The following is a 15623-nucleotide window of genomic DNA, read 5'->3' as shown; positions in this document are numbered from 1 at the left end:
TAGAAACATAGGTTTTTTCCAAAAATCTTAGAAGGATTCAAAAGACACTTATAGAATCGGGTCAAAATGCTATTTTTTTTAAAATAGCAGATCTACAAGCTCGCAGCGCGGCACTCGGTGCCGCGCTGTGAGCTTGTATATCTGCTATTTTTCAATAGTTAAAGCATAAAATATTGCGTCATAATGTGGTCAGGCCTAAATGGGTTAATAAAACCTGGGAATAAATTCCTTACCAAACAATTTCTTCACCAATGTGTTCGTAAAGGTGTCTAGTAACATATCTAACAAAGATTGAAATTCAACATCCCTAGCAAAATGTTTGACAGCTGGGGTAATTCTGGGTCTCATTCACTTACTATACACTGTACTATAAGGGAAAAAAGTTACTCCCAAAAATATGCTTTAATAGCATGTTAGGGGTCTAACTAGGTGGTTTTTAATTATTCTGAATCCATTGCAAGCATTTGTTTTGCACGAAAAACATTCCTTGGGCTAAAAATGAGTAATTTATTCCCTTATAGTATAGTAGTGAAAGTAAGTGAAAGTAAGTAAGTGAAAGAGACCCAGAATTACCCTAGCTGTCAAACATTTTGTTTGGGGTGTTGAATTTCAATCTTTGTTAGATATGTTACTAGACACCTTTATGAACACATTGGTGAAGAAATTGTTTGATAAGGAATTTATTCCCAGATTTGACGGTATTCTGATAATTTGCCCTAACTATTAACCCTATGGAGAGAAGTGCTTTTCACTGCATGCATTCGTCTCCTATCAACAGAGGATTTTTAATATTAACACCTTCAAACGGAATTTGATCAATGGATGGACTGGAGATCAATAGATTTAACATAGTTAAACATTAGGTTTGTGTCCATCGGTGTCAAATTAAAACCTAAACATTGACTACTGTCACATTACACAACGTATTGTGTACACCATTAATAACACTTCGATGACACAGATCTGTTCCTGCTTTGAATGCGTTGGAGGATTTAGATATTGATGATTTATTATATTATATATAATTATTTGGCAATAATATGAATATAATGCATGCCAAAGTCCGATGAACATGACTGGACATTGACCGTGGTTTAACGTTTCAAAACGGTTTGAAATGTTTAAGTTTAACACTGTTAAAGACAGGGTGAAATAAAAAAAAACACTAGATGCCAAAAAATTGAAAATAAACATTTTTTGAGTATATTTATATCAAAGGTGGCCATTCTTAATTACTTCCTGTGAACAGAAATAAAAAAAAGTGATGACATAGACAGGTCCGCTTGCATATAAATGAACCTTTGATTACATTCACCTGTTTGTTTCCCATTGCTGGCTCCCATTACTCAGATTTTAAATCCCATCGCCTGAAGGGCTGGTCCCCTCGGATTGGTTCAGAAACACACAGGCTTCCTTTTCAAACTGAAACTTCAAAATAAAATACCCAAAATAGTCATTTCATTGGGTCTTTAAGGGAGAGAGAGCCTGCTCACTCTAAACAACACAGACAGACAGACAGACAGACAGACAGACAGACAGACAGACAGACAGACAGACAGACATGGTTTTAAATCACATGGTGCAATGATATAAACTAGAGGATCTCAACCTGTGGGTCGGGACCCCCAGCCAGGCGGTGGTCCCCAAATGATTCTGGGGGGGTCCTCAGATGATTAACTTAATGTGCAACATTGTTTTTCTCTCTCAACAGTAAACATAAACCAACATAAAGTTTAAGTGTATCGAGGGCATCTGCACATTCTCTAGTGACAAGTGACACATTTAAGGATTTTTTGAATACCTCTAAAATGACAAATTAAACATTGGCCAAAATGTCAAATGTTAAGAGGCAGAAATTTTTTCTGCTATTTTCACAACAGAACAGAGTTATTGTAACTCTAATAGTTAAAATATGATTATTTTGGGGGTCGCGGCCTGAAAGGGTTGAGAACCACTGGTACAAACAATGAAACCCCGCCTACCCAAACCTAAACGCCACCCACCCAAACCCCACCCCTAAAAAAATGACCAATAACCAATGGAAGTAAAATCTATTTAAATCATGATCAGAAGTGATAATAATAAATAATAAATAATAAGCTAGTGTTTCTTGATGTTGTTGTTGGATACCAGTCTGGCTCTGTGCACGGGAATCAAACCCAGGAGAGGAAACCGCTGCCATAAGGTCTCCATCAGCTTAGACCATACCTGGAGAGAAAACATTATGTTGTTAATATTATCATAAAGTTATATAACTTATATAACTATTACTGTCATAAGGTCTCCATCAGCTTAGACCAGACCTGGAGAGAAAACATTATGTTGTTAATATTATCATAAAGTTATATAACTTATATAACTATTACTGTCATAAGGTCTCCATCAGCTTAGACCATACCTGGAGAGAAAACATTATGTTGTTAATATTATCATAAAGTTATATAACTTATATAACTATTACTACCATAAGGTCTCCATCAGCTTAGACCAGACCTGAAGAGAAAACAATATGTTGTTAATGATATCATAAAGTTATATTATAACTTATATAACTATTACTGTCATAAGGTCTCCATCAGCTTAGACCAGACCTGAAGAGAAAACATTATGTTGTTAATGTTATCATAAAGTTATATTATAACTTATATAACTATTACTGCCATAAGGTCTCCATCAGCTTAGACCAGACCTGGAGAGAAAACATTATGTTGTTAATATTATCATAAAGTTATATTATAACTTATATAACTATTACTACCATAAGGTCTCCATCAGCTTAGACCAGACCTGAAGAGAAAACAATATGTTGTTAATATTATCATAAAGTTATATTATAACTTATATAACTATTACTGTCATAAGGTCTCCATCAGCTTAGACCAGACCTGGAGAGAAAACATTATGTTGTTAATGTTATCATAAAGTTATATAACTTATATAACTATTACTACCATAAGGTCTCCATCAGCTTAGACCAGAACTGGAGAGAAAACATTATGTTGTTAATGTTATCATAAAGTTATATTATAACTTATATAACTATTACTGTCATAAGGTCTCCATCAGCTTAGACCAGACCTGGAGAGAAAACATTATGTTGTTAATGTTATCATAAAGTTATATAACTTATATAACTATTACTACCATAAGGTCTCCATCAGCTTAGACCAGAACTGGAGAGAAAACAATATGTTGTTAATGTTATCATAAAGTTATATTATAACTTATATAACTATTACTGTCATAAGGTCTCCATCAGCTTAGACCAGACCTGGAGAGAAAACAATATGTTGTTAATATTATCATAAAGTTATATTATAACTTATATAACTATTACTGTCATAAGGTCTCCATCAGCTTAGACCAGACCTGGAGAGAAAACATTATGTTGTTAATATTATCATAAAGTTATATAACTTATATAACTATCAACTTAGACCAGACCTGAAGAGAAAACAATATGTTGTTAATATTATCATAAAGTTATATTATACCATAACTCTCCCGCCGCTTCGAACGTTCACGTTCGCCCCATTTTTTACAGAACCTCGATGCCAATACGGCGCTCGTTCGGTTCGTTCGTCTGATGACTGTAAGCTGATGAGGCGTCGCGCGGCCGTCTACTGTAAACACATTTTCCGCGGTGATGGTGTAAAAAATCCATTATGCGTTAACATCAACGGAGAACAATTCACTTCCTTGTTGATTTTCTCTGGCTCTGAGGCTCTGTGGCCAGTGACTGGTCTTCTTCTTCTTCAACACATAACAGGCAAATTCACATTCATTCTCGCATGACGCCGCCCTCTGCTGCCTGGCAGACCAAAGTGCACTATTGCACAACCAAAAAAATAAAAAAAATAAAAATAAATGTCTGTCTGTCTATCTACTATAACGTCGCAAAGGTAAGCCGCTTTTTGATGGCGCCAGACCCAATAAATAAATAAATAATCTGGCAGTAGGAGAGTTAAGGAGCTATAGTCAACTTTTTCTTGAAAAACGGATGCTAAAATAAAAATAATGTTTCGAAAATATTTTATAAAAGAAATAAGCTTCATATATGTGTTTCTATTCAAAAATGACCACAAAAAGCGTAAAATAATGATAAAATAATCATTTTGGCCATTGTCAGACCGACACTTTGTTTACATTCTAGTCTATAGACTAGGATGTAAACAAAGTGTCGGCCCTACAATGAAAAAGTTGACTATAGCTCCTTTATATAACTATTACTGTCATAAGGTCTCCATCAGCTTAGACCATAGCTGGAGAGAAAACATGTTATTAAAAAAGCTTTCCAAGCCTCCCAGAATGGCTGTCGGTGGTTTACCTTATGATCATGAAGTGTGTCCTCCATATAGGACACACTTCACTGTATGAATTGGAGACCTCACGGTCCATGAAAAGATTACAGTGGTGCCGGTGTTATATGATTTTCTCACTCCCCTCAGAATCGGTCCGACTCACGAAACTGCTCTCGCATAAGCGCTCGTATAATAGCATATATCCTTGTTCTGAGCCAATTGGCAATCTTATCTGAATGACTGTTAAAGCACTTGTTGTTAGATTGCTTTCCATATACAGTAGCTAGATTTGAATTGCTTGCCATTGTAATTTAGAAATAAAATCGTCATGCATGTCCATGATGTATGCTTTTATAAAATGTATAAAATATATTTTCACAGGGATTATGTATTAGTGTGTTAGATATACACAGGGGTTAAAGCCACAAGAAATCCCAAGACTGAAATTTATTTTCAGACCATGTCCCAATTATGAGATTTTTGAAACGTGGCGCATGCAGCGTACACCAATATTTGGGGTGTTTCCCTGAAGTTCTGAACTGCCTTCACTGAATGTGTGTGTGCCAATCCATGCTTCATTTTATAGAAGTATCTTCTTATAACAGCTTTTAGTTATAGTTAATATTATTTTGCGGATCTGCACTGATCTCAGAAATAGCTCCTATGGAATCCTCAAGACTGAAATCAGTCCCCAGGACTGAGAACTTTAATCCCTGTATACATTTTGGAGTGGATACATGTGTCAGATAGTTAGACATTGCTGCTCCGCACGTCTACAATGGAATAAGAGGTGAATAAGATCAATCCTACACCACCTCAGAACCTGACGCGAGATCTGATCCTACCGCACGCCAACGTCAAAGTCACGATGCCACGATGATAAATGCAGACAATTGCAGGAATCTCGGCGTACGCCAAAAATGTAACGTTGATAAATGAGGGCCAAGGTGTCTCACCTTCCGTGGAGTCCTCTGTGTGGCGGTGAGAGAGAAAGACAAGAAGCATTAGAGACAGACAGGGACTCAGTGAGAGGGACAGACAGACAGATGCAGACAGACAGACAGACAGACAGACAGACAGACAGACACACTAGGGCATTCACGAATAGTGATTTTTAGTATTCGAATTATTCGACCTCAAAGTATTCGAATAGTCGAATATTCGACAGGACTGGCCAAACTGTCAAATATTAAGTAAGCAAGAGGCGAACATTGTGAAAATAGCTGATCTACATGCTCACAACGCCTCGCAACGCGAGGCGTTGTGAGCATGTAGATCTGCTATTTTCACAATATTTATCTGCGGAACCGAGTCACATTAAATGTAATACCTACAATTCCAAGTGCTTGTCAGGGTGGGGGTCCCCAGTTCAAATATGTTTATTTTGGGGGTCACAGCCTAAAAAGGTTTGAGAACCCCTGGTATAGAGCATTAACAAATTCATCCACCAGGGGCACTGACAGCTCATTCTTATGACTTCCTATCTAGCCAAGCTTTATAAACCATCTATATTTTAAAGAGAAAACAATAAAGAAATAAAAATAAGCGAATATTGGACTTCAGTGAACAATGTCGAATAATGACTTTGATATTCGAATATTAGAATATTTGGTGAATGCCCTAAGACAGACAGACAGACAGACAGACAGACAGATGCAGACAGACAGACAGACAGACAGACAGACAGACAGACAGACAGACAGACAGACAGACAGACAGACAGACAGACAGACAGACAGACAGACAGACAGACAGACAGACAGACAGACAGACAGATGCAGACAGACAGACAGACAGACAGACAGACAGACAGGCAGACAGACAGACAGACAGACAGACAGACAGACAGACAGACAGACAGACAGGCAGACAGACAGACAGACAGACAGACAGACAGACAGGCAGACAGACAGACAGACAGACAGGTACATGCAGACAGACAGACAGGTACTGTCATGCAGACAGACAGACAGACAGACAGATGCAGACAGACAGACAGACAGGCAGACAGACAGACAGACAGGTACATGCAGACAGACAGACAGGTACTGTCATGCAGACAGACAGACAGACAGACAGACAGATGCAGACAGACAGGTACATGCAGACAGACAGACAGACAGACAGACAGACAGACAGACAGACAGGTACATGCAGACAGACAGACAGACAGACAGGTACTGTCATGCAGACAGACAGACAGACAGACAGACAGACAGATGCAGACAGACAGGTACATGCAGACAGACAGACAGACAGACAGACAGACAGACAGGTACATGCAGACAGACAGACAGACAGACAGGCAGACAGACAGACAGACAGGTACATGCAGACAGACAGACAGGTACTGTCATGCAGACAGACAGACAGACAGACAGACAGACAGGTACATGCAGACAGACAGACAGGTACTGTCATGCAGACAGACAGACAGACAGACAGATGCAGACAGACAGACAGACAGGCAGACAGACAGACAGACAGGTACATGCAGACAGACAGACAGGTACTGTCATGCAGACAGACAGACAGACAGACAGACAGACAGATGCAGACAGACAGGTACATGCAGACAGACAGACAGACAGACAGACAGACAGATGCAGACAGACAGGTACATGCAGACAGACAGACAGACAGACAGACAGGCAGACAGACAGACAGACAGACAGATGCAGACAGACAGGTACATGCAGACAGACAGACAGACAGGCAGACAGACAGACAGACAGACAGACAGACAGACAGACAGACAGACAGACAGGCAGACAGACAGACAGACAGGCAGACAGACAGACAGACAGACAGACAGACAGACAGACAGACAGACAGACAGACAGACCTGTTCCCAGAGAGTGTAGGCGACGCGGTCTATAGCTCCTCCCACATCCCTGAACCTGGATGAAAAATAAATAATAGAAATAACTTAATGTGATGACAATAGATGATCTACAAGCCCACATATTCAAGCACTCAAATTTAAAGAATATAAAAGAGATATGAAGTATACTAAATATATAAACTAGATATGAAACATACAACATAATAAACGACATAAAACGATAGATATAAAAATAAACATTTACATACATTAAAACAGTGGTTTTCAACCTGTGGGTCGGGGACTCGGGGGCAGATGATTAACTTAATGTTCAACATTGTTTTCTCACTCAACAGTCAACAAACCAACATAAAGTTTAAGTGTATAGAGGGTATCTGCACATTTCTAAAAAGGATAATTAAAGTACTTTTTAATACCTCTAAAATGACAAATTAAACATTGGCCAAATTGTCAAATATTGGAGGCAGAAATTGTGAAAATAGACGATCTGCTATTTTCACAATAGAACCGTGTTATACAAAATGTAATGCCTCAACTCTTAGTGCTCGTCAGGGTGGGGGGGGGGGGGGGTCCCCAGTTAAAATATGATTATTTTGGGGGTCCCCAGTTAAAATAATTGGGGGGGTCGCTGCCTGAGGTTGAGAACCACTGCATTAAAAGACCCAAACAAAAATAAAGAGTGTTTGTTCCGTACGGACCTGCCGCTGTACTTGGCGTACGCCCAGACGCACAGCGCCGCCAGGGCCACGCCCATGATGATGTCACAGGTGGCGGCCACGCCCCTGACGCCCAGGAAGCCCGTCACCATGGAGACCAGGTACATGAGGAACACCAGGACAAAGATGGCGGCCGGCGTGCGCGCCGCCGTGAACAGGTTCTTACCGCCGTTGGCCGACGAGAAGTGGGCGTAGGCCTCGTCTAGCTCCGCCTCCAGCTAGAATGATGATAAACCATGATAAGGATTTTATATTAATTGAATTAGAAACAAATACAGATGAAAGCATTTAGGGCCTGGACACACATGTAGGTTTTAACCCTTTTCCAAGGGGGATAAGGCTCCGTTCAATTGACCAGTCGCTATGCCCCTCCTAAACCCGTGCTTGCCCAATGCCACGTTAGCGACAGGTTACTAAGGCGGGTGCCTTGGCAAGCTGCCATGGCGGCGTGCAGAGGAGGAGAAGCCAGCTGTCAAAATCCCATGTTAAACCTGCCACAAACGCACGTCCAGAAAGAAAACAATAACCTATACTAAAGTCAGATTAACATACAGTACACAAGTGTTACCAGTTATATTTTCTCATGAAGTGCTCCTAAATTATTCCCGTGGGTTTGTGTAGATCAGTGCAATCCGTTCTGTTTTTGTTTCAGTGTTTGTGACACGGAGCGAGTGGGTGGGACGTTCGCGAACGAATCGAGTCTTTTGAACGGCTCTTTGAAATGAACGATATGATTCGGTTCACAGTAGGGAGCCGTTCCTTTCTAATGAACAGTGGTGGGAAAAGTACTAAATTTCTTTACTTAGGTAAACATATCAATACTGCAGTGCAATCAAGTTTGGAATGTTATTAATGTAGGCTACTTGAGTAAAAGTAAAATAGTATTGGTATCAAAATGTACTTAAAGTACCAATATTAGAACGTACTGTACTCATTATGCAGAATGTCCTGTTTCACAGGTTTTCCAATGAGTAAAATGTAGAAAAATCATTTGCAAATAGCCGATCTACAAGCTCACAATGCATCGCAACGTGACACATTGTGAGCTTTTAGATCACCTATTTTCAAATGCCAGAAATGTATCCAATGGCCAAAATGTATAGGCCTATTTGGGTGCAGTGATTTGCAATCATAATCAAAATCTACAAAGTAACCAGTAACTAAAATGAGCCAGTCTTTTGAACGGCTCTTTGAATGGAACGGATATCAGAGATCCGGCTCACTTCAAAGAACCATAAATCCCATCTCTATCTAGCAGCCAGACTCGCGGTACACCGATGCGCGCCGCCATGGCAGCTTGCCAAGTCAGCTGCGTTAGTAACCTGTTGCTAACTTGGCATTGGACAAGGACGGCTTTAGGAGGGGCATAGCGACTGGTCAATTCATTCCCTACGGAAGTCACATGTTTTAATAAGGGAAGCTTCCCTTAAAGCTATACTATGGAAGTTGCTCAACTACTGGTCAGTAGCGGTATTGCTTTTTTCGTCCGTTTTTCGCCCGGGGTCGCCGCGGACCACCGGAGCGGGCCGCAAAACCACCGCGACCGCCTGCAGCTCGCCGATACGCATCCGTAGAAGCGTCTCACGTCCCTCTGCGTCCAGTAACAGGGGAGTAACAGGCTAGACTCCTACACCAGCGTAAACACTGCTGTTGAAGCAAGCTACTTCCTGAAGAGACGGCAACACACGCTGTGATACAGATGACGTAATTTTGCCGCGAAATGCAGCCCCCGTCACTGCTCACTGGCTCAGTAAAAAACATATAAAGAAAAGGCTTTCAGGGCTGAAATTAACAGAGTGGGTGTTCTAAAACTTTAGCGATTTCATAGTTAGGACAATTTTTATGGCTGGATTTAAGGGAAAAGGTTTTCATTAGGTAAGTTGAAGGTCAGCTGCTGGGAGAAGGCTTGATGAGACAAAGGGGCGGGGTTCAACATGCTGCAGGGGCCGCATGCGGCCCGCAGTCCGCAGGTTGAATAGCGCTGCTCTATAGCAACCACACTAATAAACTAGCAACTATTCAGAACCAATAACATACTAGCATTTGATTGGTAGAAATAAATCCTGGTCTCTATTTTGGTTACAGTATATATAAATACTAGCCTGTGATTGGTAGGTATATAAATACGGGCCTGTGATTGGTAGATATATAAATACTGGCCTATGATTGGTAGATATATAAATACTGGCCTATGATTGGTAGATATATAAATACTGGCCTATGATTGGTAGATATATAAATACTGGCCTGTGATTGGTAGATATATAAATACTGGCCGGTGATTGGTAGATGTATAAATACTGTCCTGTGATTGGTAGATGTATAAATACTGGCCTGTGATTGGCCTGTGATTGGTAGATGTATAAATACTGGCCTGTGATTGGTAGATGTATAAATACTGGCCTGTGATTGGTAGATGTATAAATACTGGCCTGTGATTGGTAGATGTATTAATACTGGCCTGTGATTGGTAGATGTATAGTTACTGGCCTGTGATTGGTAGATGTATAAATACTGGCCTGTGATTGGTAGATAGATAAATACTGGCCTGTGATTGGTAGATGTATAAATACTGGCCTATGATTGGTAGGTATATAAATACTGGCCTATGATTGGTAGATGTATAGATACTGGCCTGTGATTGGTAGATGTATAGATACTGGCCTGTGATTGGTAGATGTATAAATACTGGCCTGTGATTGGTAGATGTATAAATACTGGCCTGTGATTGGTAGATGTATAAATACTGGCCTGTGATTGGTAGATGTATAAATACTGGCCTGTGATTGGTAGATGTATAGATAGATACTGGCCTGTGATTGGTAGCGCTGGCAGAAGTCGGCCCCGCCCATCTTCTTGACGGAGCAGAAGAGCCGGACGGCGGCGCGGCGGTGGTCACCGTGGTAACGCTCCAACTCAGAGGGCGACAGGAAGGGTGTGTCACCACCACACACCTGGAGGGGGCGACACCGAGTACTGTTACCCTGGTACTATGGTTCTCAACCTCTATGGTTCTCAACCTGTGGGTTGAGAACCACTGGGGGGTCCCCAAATTATCTTGGGGGGTCCCCAGATGATTAACATGATGTGCAACATTGTTTTCTCACTCAACAGTACACAAACCAACATAAAGTTTAAGTGTATAGAGGGTATCTGCACATTTATAAAGTGACAATTTAAGAACTTTTTAATATCTCTAAAATTATGAATTAAACTTTGGCCAAATTGTCAAATATTAGAGGCATAAATTGTGAAAATATCAGATCTACATGCTCGCAACGCCTTGCAATGCGAGGCGTTGTGAGCATGTAGATCTGCTATTTTCACAATCGAACCGTGTTATACAAAATGTAATGTCTCAACTCGTAGGGTGTGGGGGTCCCCAGTTAAAATATGATTATTTGGGGGGTCGTGGCCTGAAAATGTTGATAACCATTGGCCTAGAACTGTAGAACAATACTGAGTACTGTTACTCTAGTGATGTACATAAATACTGAGTACTTTTAACCAAGTACTGTACATAAATACCAAGTACCTTTACCCCAGTACTGTGCAGAAAAATCATACCCAGTGTGAAGTGAGCAGCGCTATGTATGAGTTAGCGCGCACGCACGCACGCACGCACGCACGCACGCACGCACGCACGCAACACACACACACACACACACACACACACACACACACACACACACACACACACACACACACACACACACACACACACAGAGCAGTTTCAGAGAGAGGAAGTGATGTCAGAGGAAGTGATGTCAGACCTGCTCCATGCTCTTGTTGTAGAGGTCTTTGGCTCCGGCCAACGCTGCCAGGTTATTGGCTTCAGCTGTTGCCTAGCAACGAGAGGAGACAGAGAGGAGCCAGGTGATTGGTTGAGTGAACCACAGAGGAGACAGAGAGGAGCAAGGTGATTGGTTGAGTGAACCACAGAGGAGACAGAGAGGAGCAAGGTGATTGGTTGAGTGAACCACAGAGGAGACAGAGAGGAGCAAGGTGATTGGTTGAGTGAACCACAGAGGAGACAGAGAGGAGCAAGGTGATTGGCTGAGTGAACCACAGAGGAGACAGAGAGGAGCAAGGTGATTGGTTGAGTGAACCACAGAGGAGACAGAGAGGAGCAAGGTGATTGGTTGAGTGAACCACAGAGGAGACAGAGAGGAGCAAGGTGATTGGTTGAGTGAACCACAGAGGAGACAGAGAGGAGCAAGGTGATTGGTTGAGTGAACCACAGAGGAGACAGAGAGGAGCAAGGTGATTGGTTGAGTGAACCACAGAGGAGACAGAGAGGAGCAAGGTGATTGGTTGAGTGAACCCGAGGCCTTTTCAGCCAGACATGCAGGGTGGCATTTTGGCAACATTTTGTGTTTTTTTTTTCCAGAGTTTTGCACACTGTACTAACAGCAACCATGAGCCATAACATAGGGCTATGTAACAACTGCATATATAAGACTTTTCCATAGCATCGATAATATCGATATTCCTAGTTATTTTAAAGGCCTATTTGTACTTGGAATGTGAGAACATCAAAGGCAGGCCTTTAAAAAGTGTACTACCATCTACCTCAAGAAGTTCTGTATTTTTCTTTAAATAAAAAGAAACATTTTTGCACTAAAATCGCTTTGGTTGCGTGGTATCGAAAATGGTAGAAATCCAGTATCGTGACAAGCCTAAACGCCACAGCACCATAACAGCCCTGCCAAAGTTGATTTCCAACTAAGAGATCTAAATAAATGGGCATAGGGTAGGGAAAAGTTAATTCACATGAGGTGGAAAAATGACAAATATCCACTGTCATTGGCCAGGTTTATCAAAGCGATTTTAGCCCATCGTAGCTCACGCATGGTCGTAGAGACCAAGCCCATCGTAGCTCACGCATGGTCGTAGAGACCAAGCCATCGTAGCTCATGCATGGTCGTAGAGACCAAGCCCCATCGTAGCTCACGCATGGTCGTAGAGACCAAGCCCCATCGTAGCTCACGCATGGTCGTAGAGACCAAGCCATCGTAGCTCACGCATGGTCGTAGAGACCAAGCCATCGTAGCTCACGCATGGTCGTAGAGACCAAGCCATCGTAGCTCACGCATGGTCGTAGAGACCAAGCCATCGTAGCTCACGCATGGTCGTAGAGACCAAGCCCATCGTAGCTCACGCATGGTCGTAGAGACCAAGCCATCGTAGCTCACGCATGGTCGTAGAGACCAAGCCCATCGTAGCTCACGCATGGTCGTAGAGACCAAGCCCCATCGTAGCTCACGCATGGTCGTAGAGACCAAGCCCATCGTAGCTCACGCATGGTCGTAGAGACCAAGCCATCGTAGCTCACGCATGGTCGTAGAGACCAAGCCATCGTAGCTCACGCATGGTCGTAGAGACCAAGCCATCGTAGCTCACGCATGGTCGTAGAGACCAAGCCCATCGTAGCTCACGCATGGTCGTAGAGACCAAGCCATCGTAGCTCACGCATGGTCGTAGAGACCAAGCCCATCGTAGCTCACGCATGGTCGTAGAGACCAAGCCCCATCGTAGCTCACGCATGGTCGTAGAGACCAAGCCCCATCGTAGCTCACGCATGGTCGTAGAGACCAAGCCCATCGTAGCTCACGCATGGTCGTAGAGACCAAGCCCCATCGTAGCTCACGCATGGTCGTAGAGACCAAGCCATCGTAGCTCACGCATGGTCGTAGAGACCAAGCCCATCGTAGCTCACGCATGATCGTAGAGACCAAGCCCATCGTAGCTCACGCATGGTCGTAGAGACCAAGCCCATCGTAGCTCACGCATGGTCGTAGAGACCAAGCCCATCGTAGCTCACGCATGGTCGTAGAGACCAAGCCCATCGTAGCTCACGCATGGTCGTAGAGACCAAGCCCCGACCGTCATGGTCCCGTGTTTACGGGGGCGGCTGTAGCTCAGGAGGTAGAGTGGGTTGGCCAATGATCCATGGGTCGGTGGTTCAAATCCCAGCTTCTCCTGTCTACATGTCGAAGTGTCCTTGGGCAAGACACTGAACCCCAAGTTGCTCCCGGTGAGCAGGTTGGTGCCTTGCATGGTTTCCTCTGCCATCGGTGTATGAATGTGTGTGTGAATGGGTGAATGTAATGCACATTGTAAAGCGCTTTGGATAAAAGCGCTATATAAATGCACCATTTATCATTTACCATTTTACATGGGTTCGGGAAGAGCGACTTATTTAGCCCCCTAAAACTACACCAACATTCAAATTAGTACTTACTAAAGTCTCACACCATATCTAAATACGGTACGGCATTCTATAATTACCCGTATCCTCCGTGTTTTTTAATAAGAATCCTTTTTATCGCTTTCTGTTTTCCCATGTATTTCCTGGCGTTCCCCATGCGCACCAACCCCACTGAGATAACAGACAGCGATCGGATAAAAAGGCTTCATATTAAAGAACACAGAGGATACAGGTAATTATAGAAACCCATACCGTATTTAGACAGGAGTGAGATTTTATTAAGCACTTTGTTTGTGAAATGAGTGATTGTGTAGTTGTAGGGGGCTAAATAAGTCGCTCTGCCCGAACCCACGTAAACACAGGAACATGACCGTTGGGGCTTGGTCTCTACGACCATGCATGAGCTACGATGGGCTAAAATTGCTTTGGGAAACCCGGCCAATGTCTGTCTGAGTCAGTGCAGAGGTTGAGTTGAGTACTGCGCTGCGGCCCCACCCCCAGTTAAAATGGATGAAACCATTAAGCAGGCATCACGCGCGCACAGTGTATCATGCGTGTCATTTGCAGCAGCGGCACTGGGCGCCCTTGTGTCTCGATAGGGCATAGCGTGTTTTTATTTTATTTTATCACAGAATCAAAGGTTTTATGGTCATGATTCACCAGCATCCTGGATGTCTTTGATTCTAGGTTTAAAGTAATTGTAAATCTCTATGGGACAAAAATGAATGGAGGATTTTTGAGTGGCACCAGTAGACCACGCCCAGTGCTACACCCTGTGACTAAAAGGTGCCCCGAACCACAATTTGAGACCCACTGGACAACAGCCAGCAGTACCCATGTGACCTACACCATGCTACCTAGTACCATGGTAACCATCATCATCATCATCATCATCATCCTACCTGTAACATGGACTTGGGATGTGGAAGCTCCTCCCCCTGGTAGATCTTCATGTAGGCCTACAACACGCACGCACACGCACACGCGCACGCGCACACACACACACACACACACACACACACACACACACACACACCCACACACACACACACACACACACACACACACACACACACACACACACACACACACACACACACACACACACACACACACACACACGTATCATCTAACATTAATTGAAATGCTATGTTCATTTATTTACTTTATTGGCAGTTTGCATAATCAGGTTTCATGACACCTCAAAAAGCCTATGGCTTGTTTCAATTGAGATCCTTTTTAAACTCATATAAGCTATCAAATAGTTTTAAGCTATCAAATAGTTTTAAGCTATCAAATAGTTTTGGAATTGTGTTTCTAGCTGCTACAGAGGCTGAGTAATACGTTTTCCAGATAAAACCCTTATGTTTTAGGGGGTCATTTTTAAATCGACCATAGGTTTTTAATAGAGATGGACCGATTGCAAAATTCTTGGCCGATTACGATTTCCGGTTTTATTAAATTCTGATCTGCCGATACCGATTTTTCCGATACCGATTTTCTATCTAAGAAAGAACAATAATTATACAATACACCATATATTTTTTGGC

The 15623-nt window shown here is 42.5% G+C and overlaps 1 protein-coding gene across 1 annotated transcript in view; it reads right to left on the bottom strand.

Moving 5' to 3' along the window:
* Positions 1–2100: 2100 nt before the first annotated feature.
* LOC308282441 (atlastin-2-like) overlaps positions 2101–15623 on the bottom strand; it is a gene marked incomplete at both ends in the record, with an annotated part of 38041 nt that continues 24518 nt past the window's right edge. The window contains 7 exons of the mRNA XM_080722786.1: positions 2101–2208; positions 5258–5272; positions 7147–7201; positions 7845–8080; positions 10676–10816; positions 11636–11707; positions 14976–15032. Coding sequence (XP_080578912.1) covers positions 2101–2208; positions 5258–5272; positions 7147–7201; positions 7845–8080; positions 10676–10816; positions 11636–11707; positions 14976–15032 — 684 coding nt within the window. The remainder of the gene's footprint in view (positions 2209–5257; positions 5273–7146; positions 7202–7844; positions 8081–10675; positions 10817–11635; positions 11708–14975; positions 15033–15623) is intronic.

This window comes from Nannobrachium achirus, assembly GCF_963921795.1.
Source record: "Nannobrachium achirus genome assembly, chromosome: 3".
Taxonomy (NCBI): domain Eukaryota; kingdom Metazoa; phylum Chordata; class Actinopteri; order Myctophiformes; family Myctophidae; genus Nannobrachium; species Nannobrachium achirus.
Note: the sequence above shows the minus strand (reverse complement) of the source record. Positions and strands in the feature narration are given on the sequence as shown.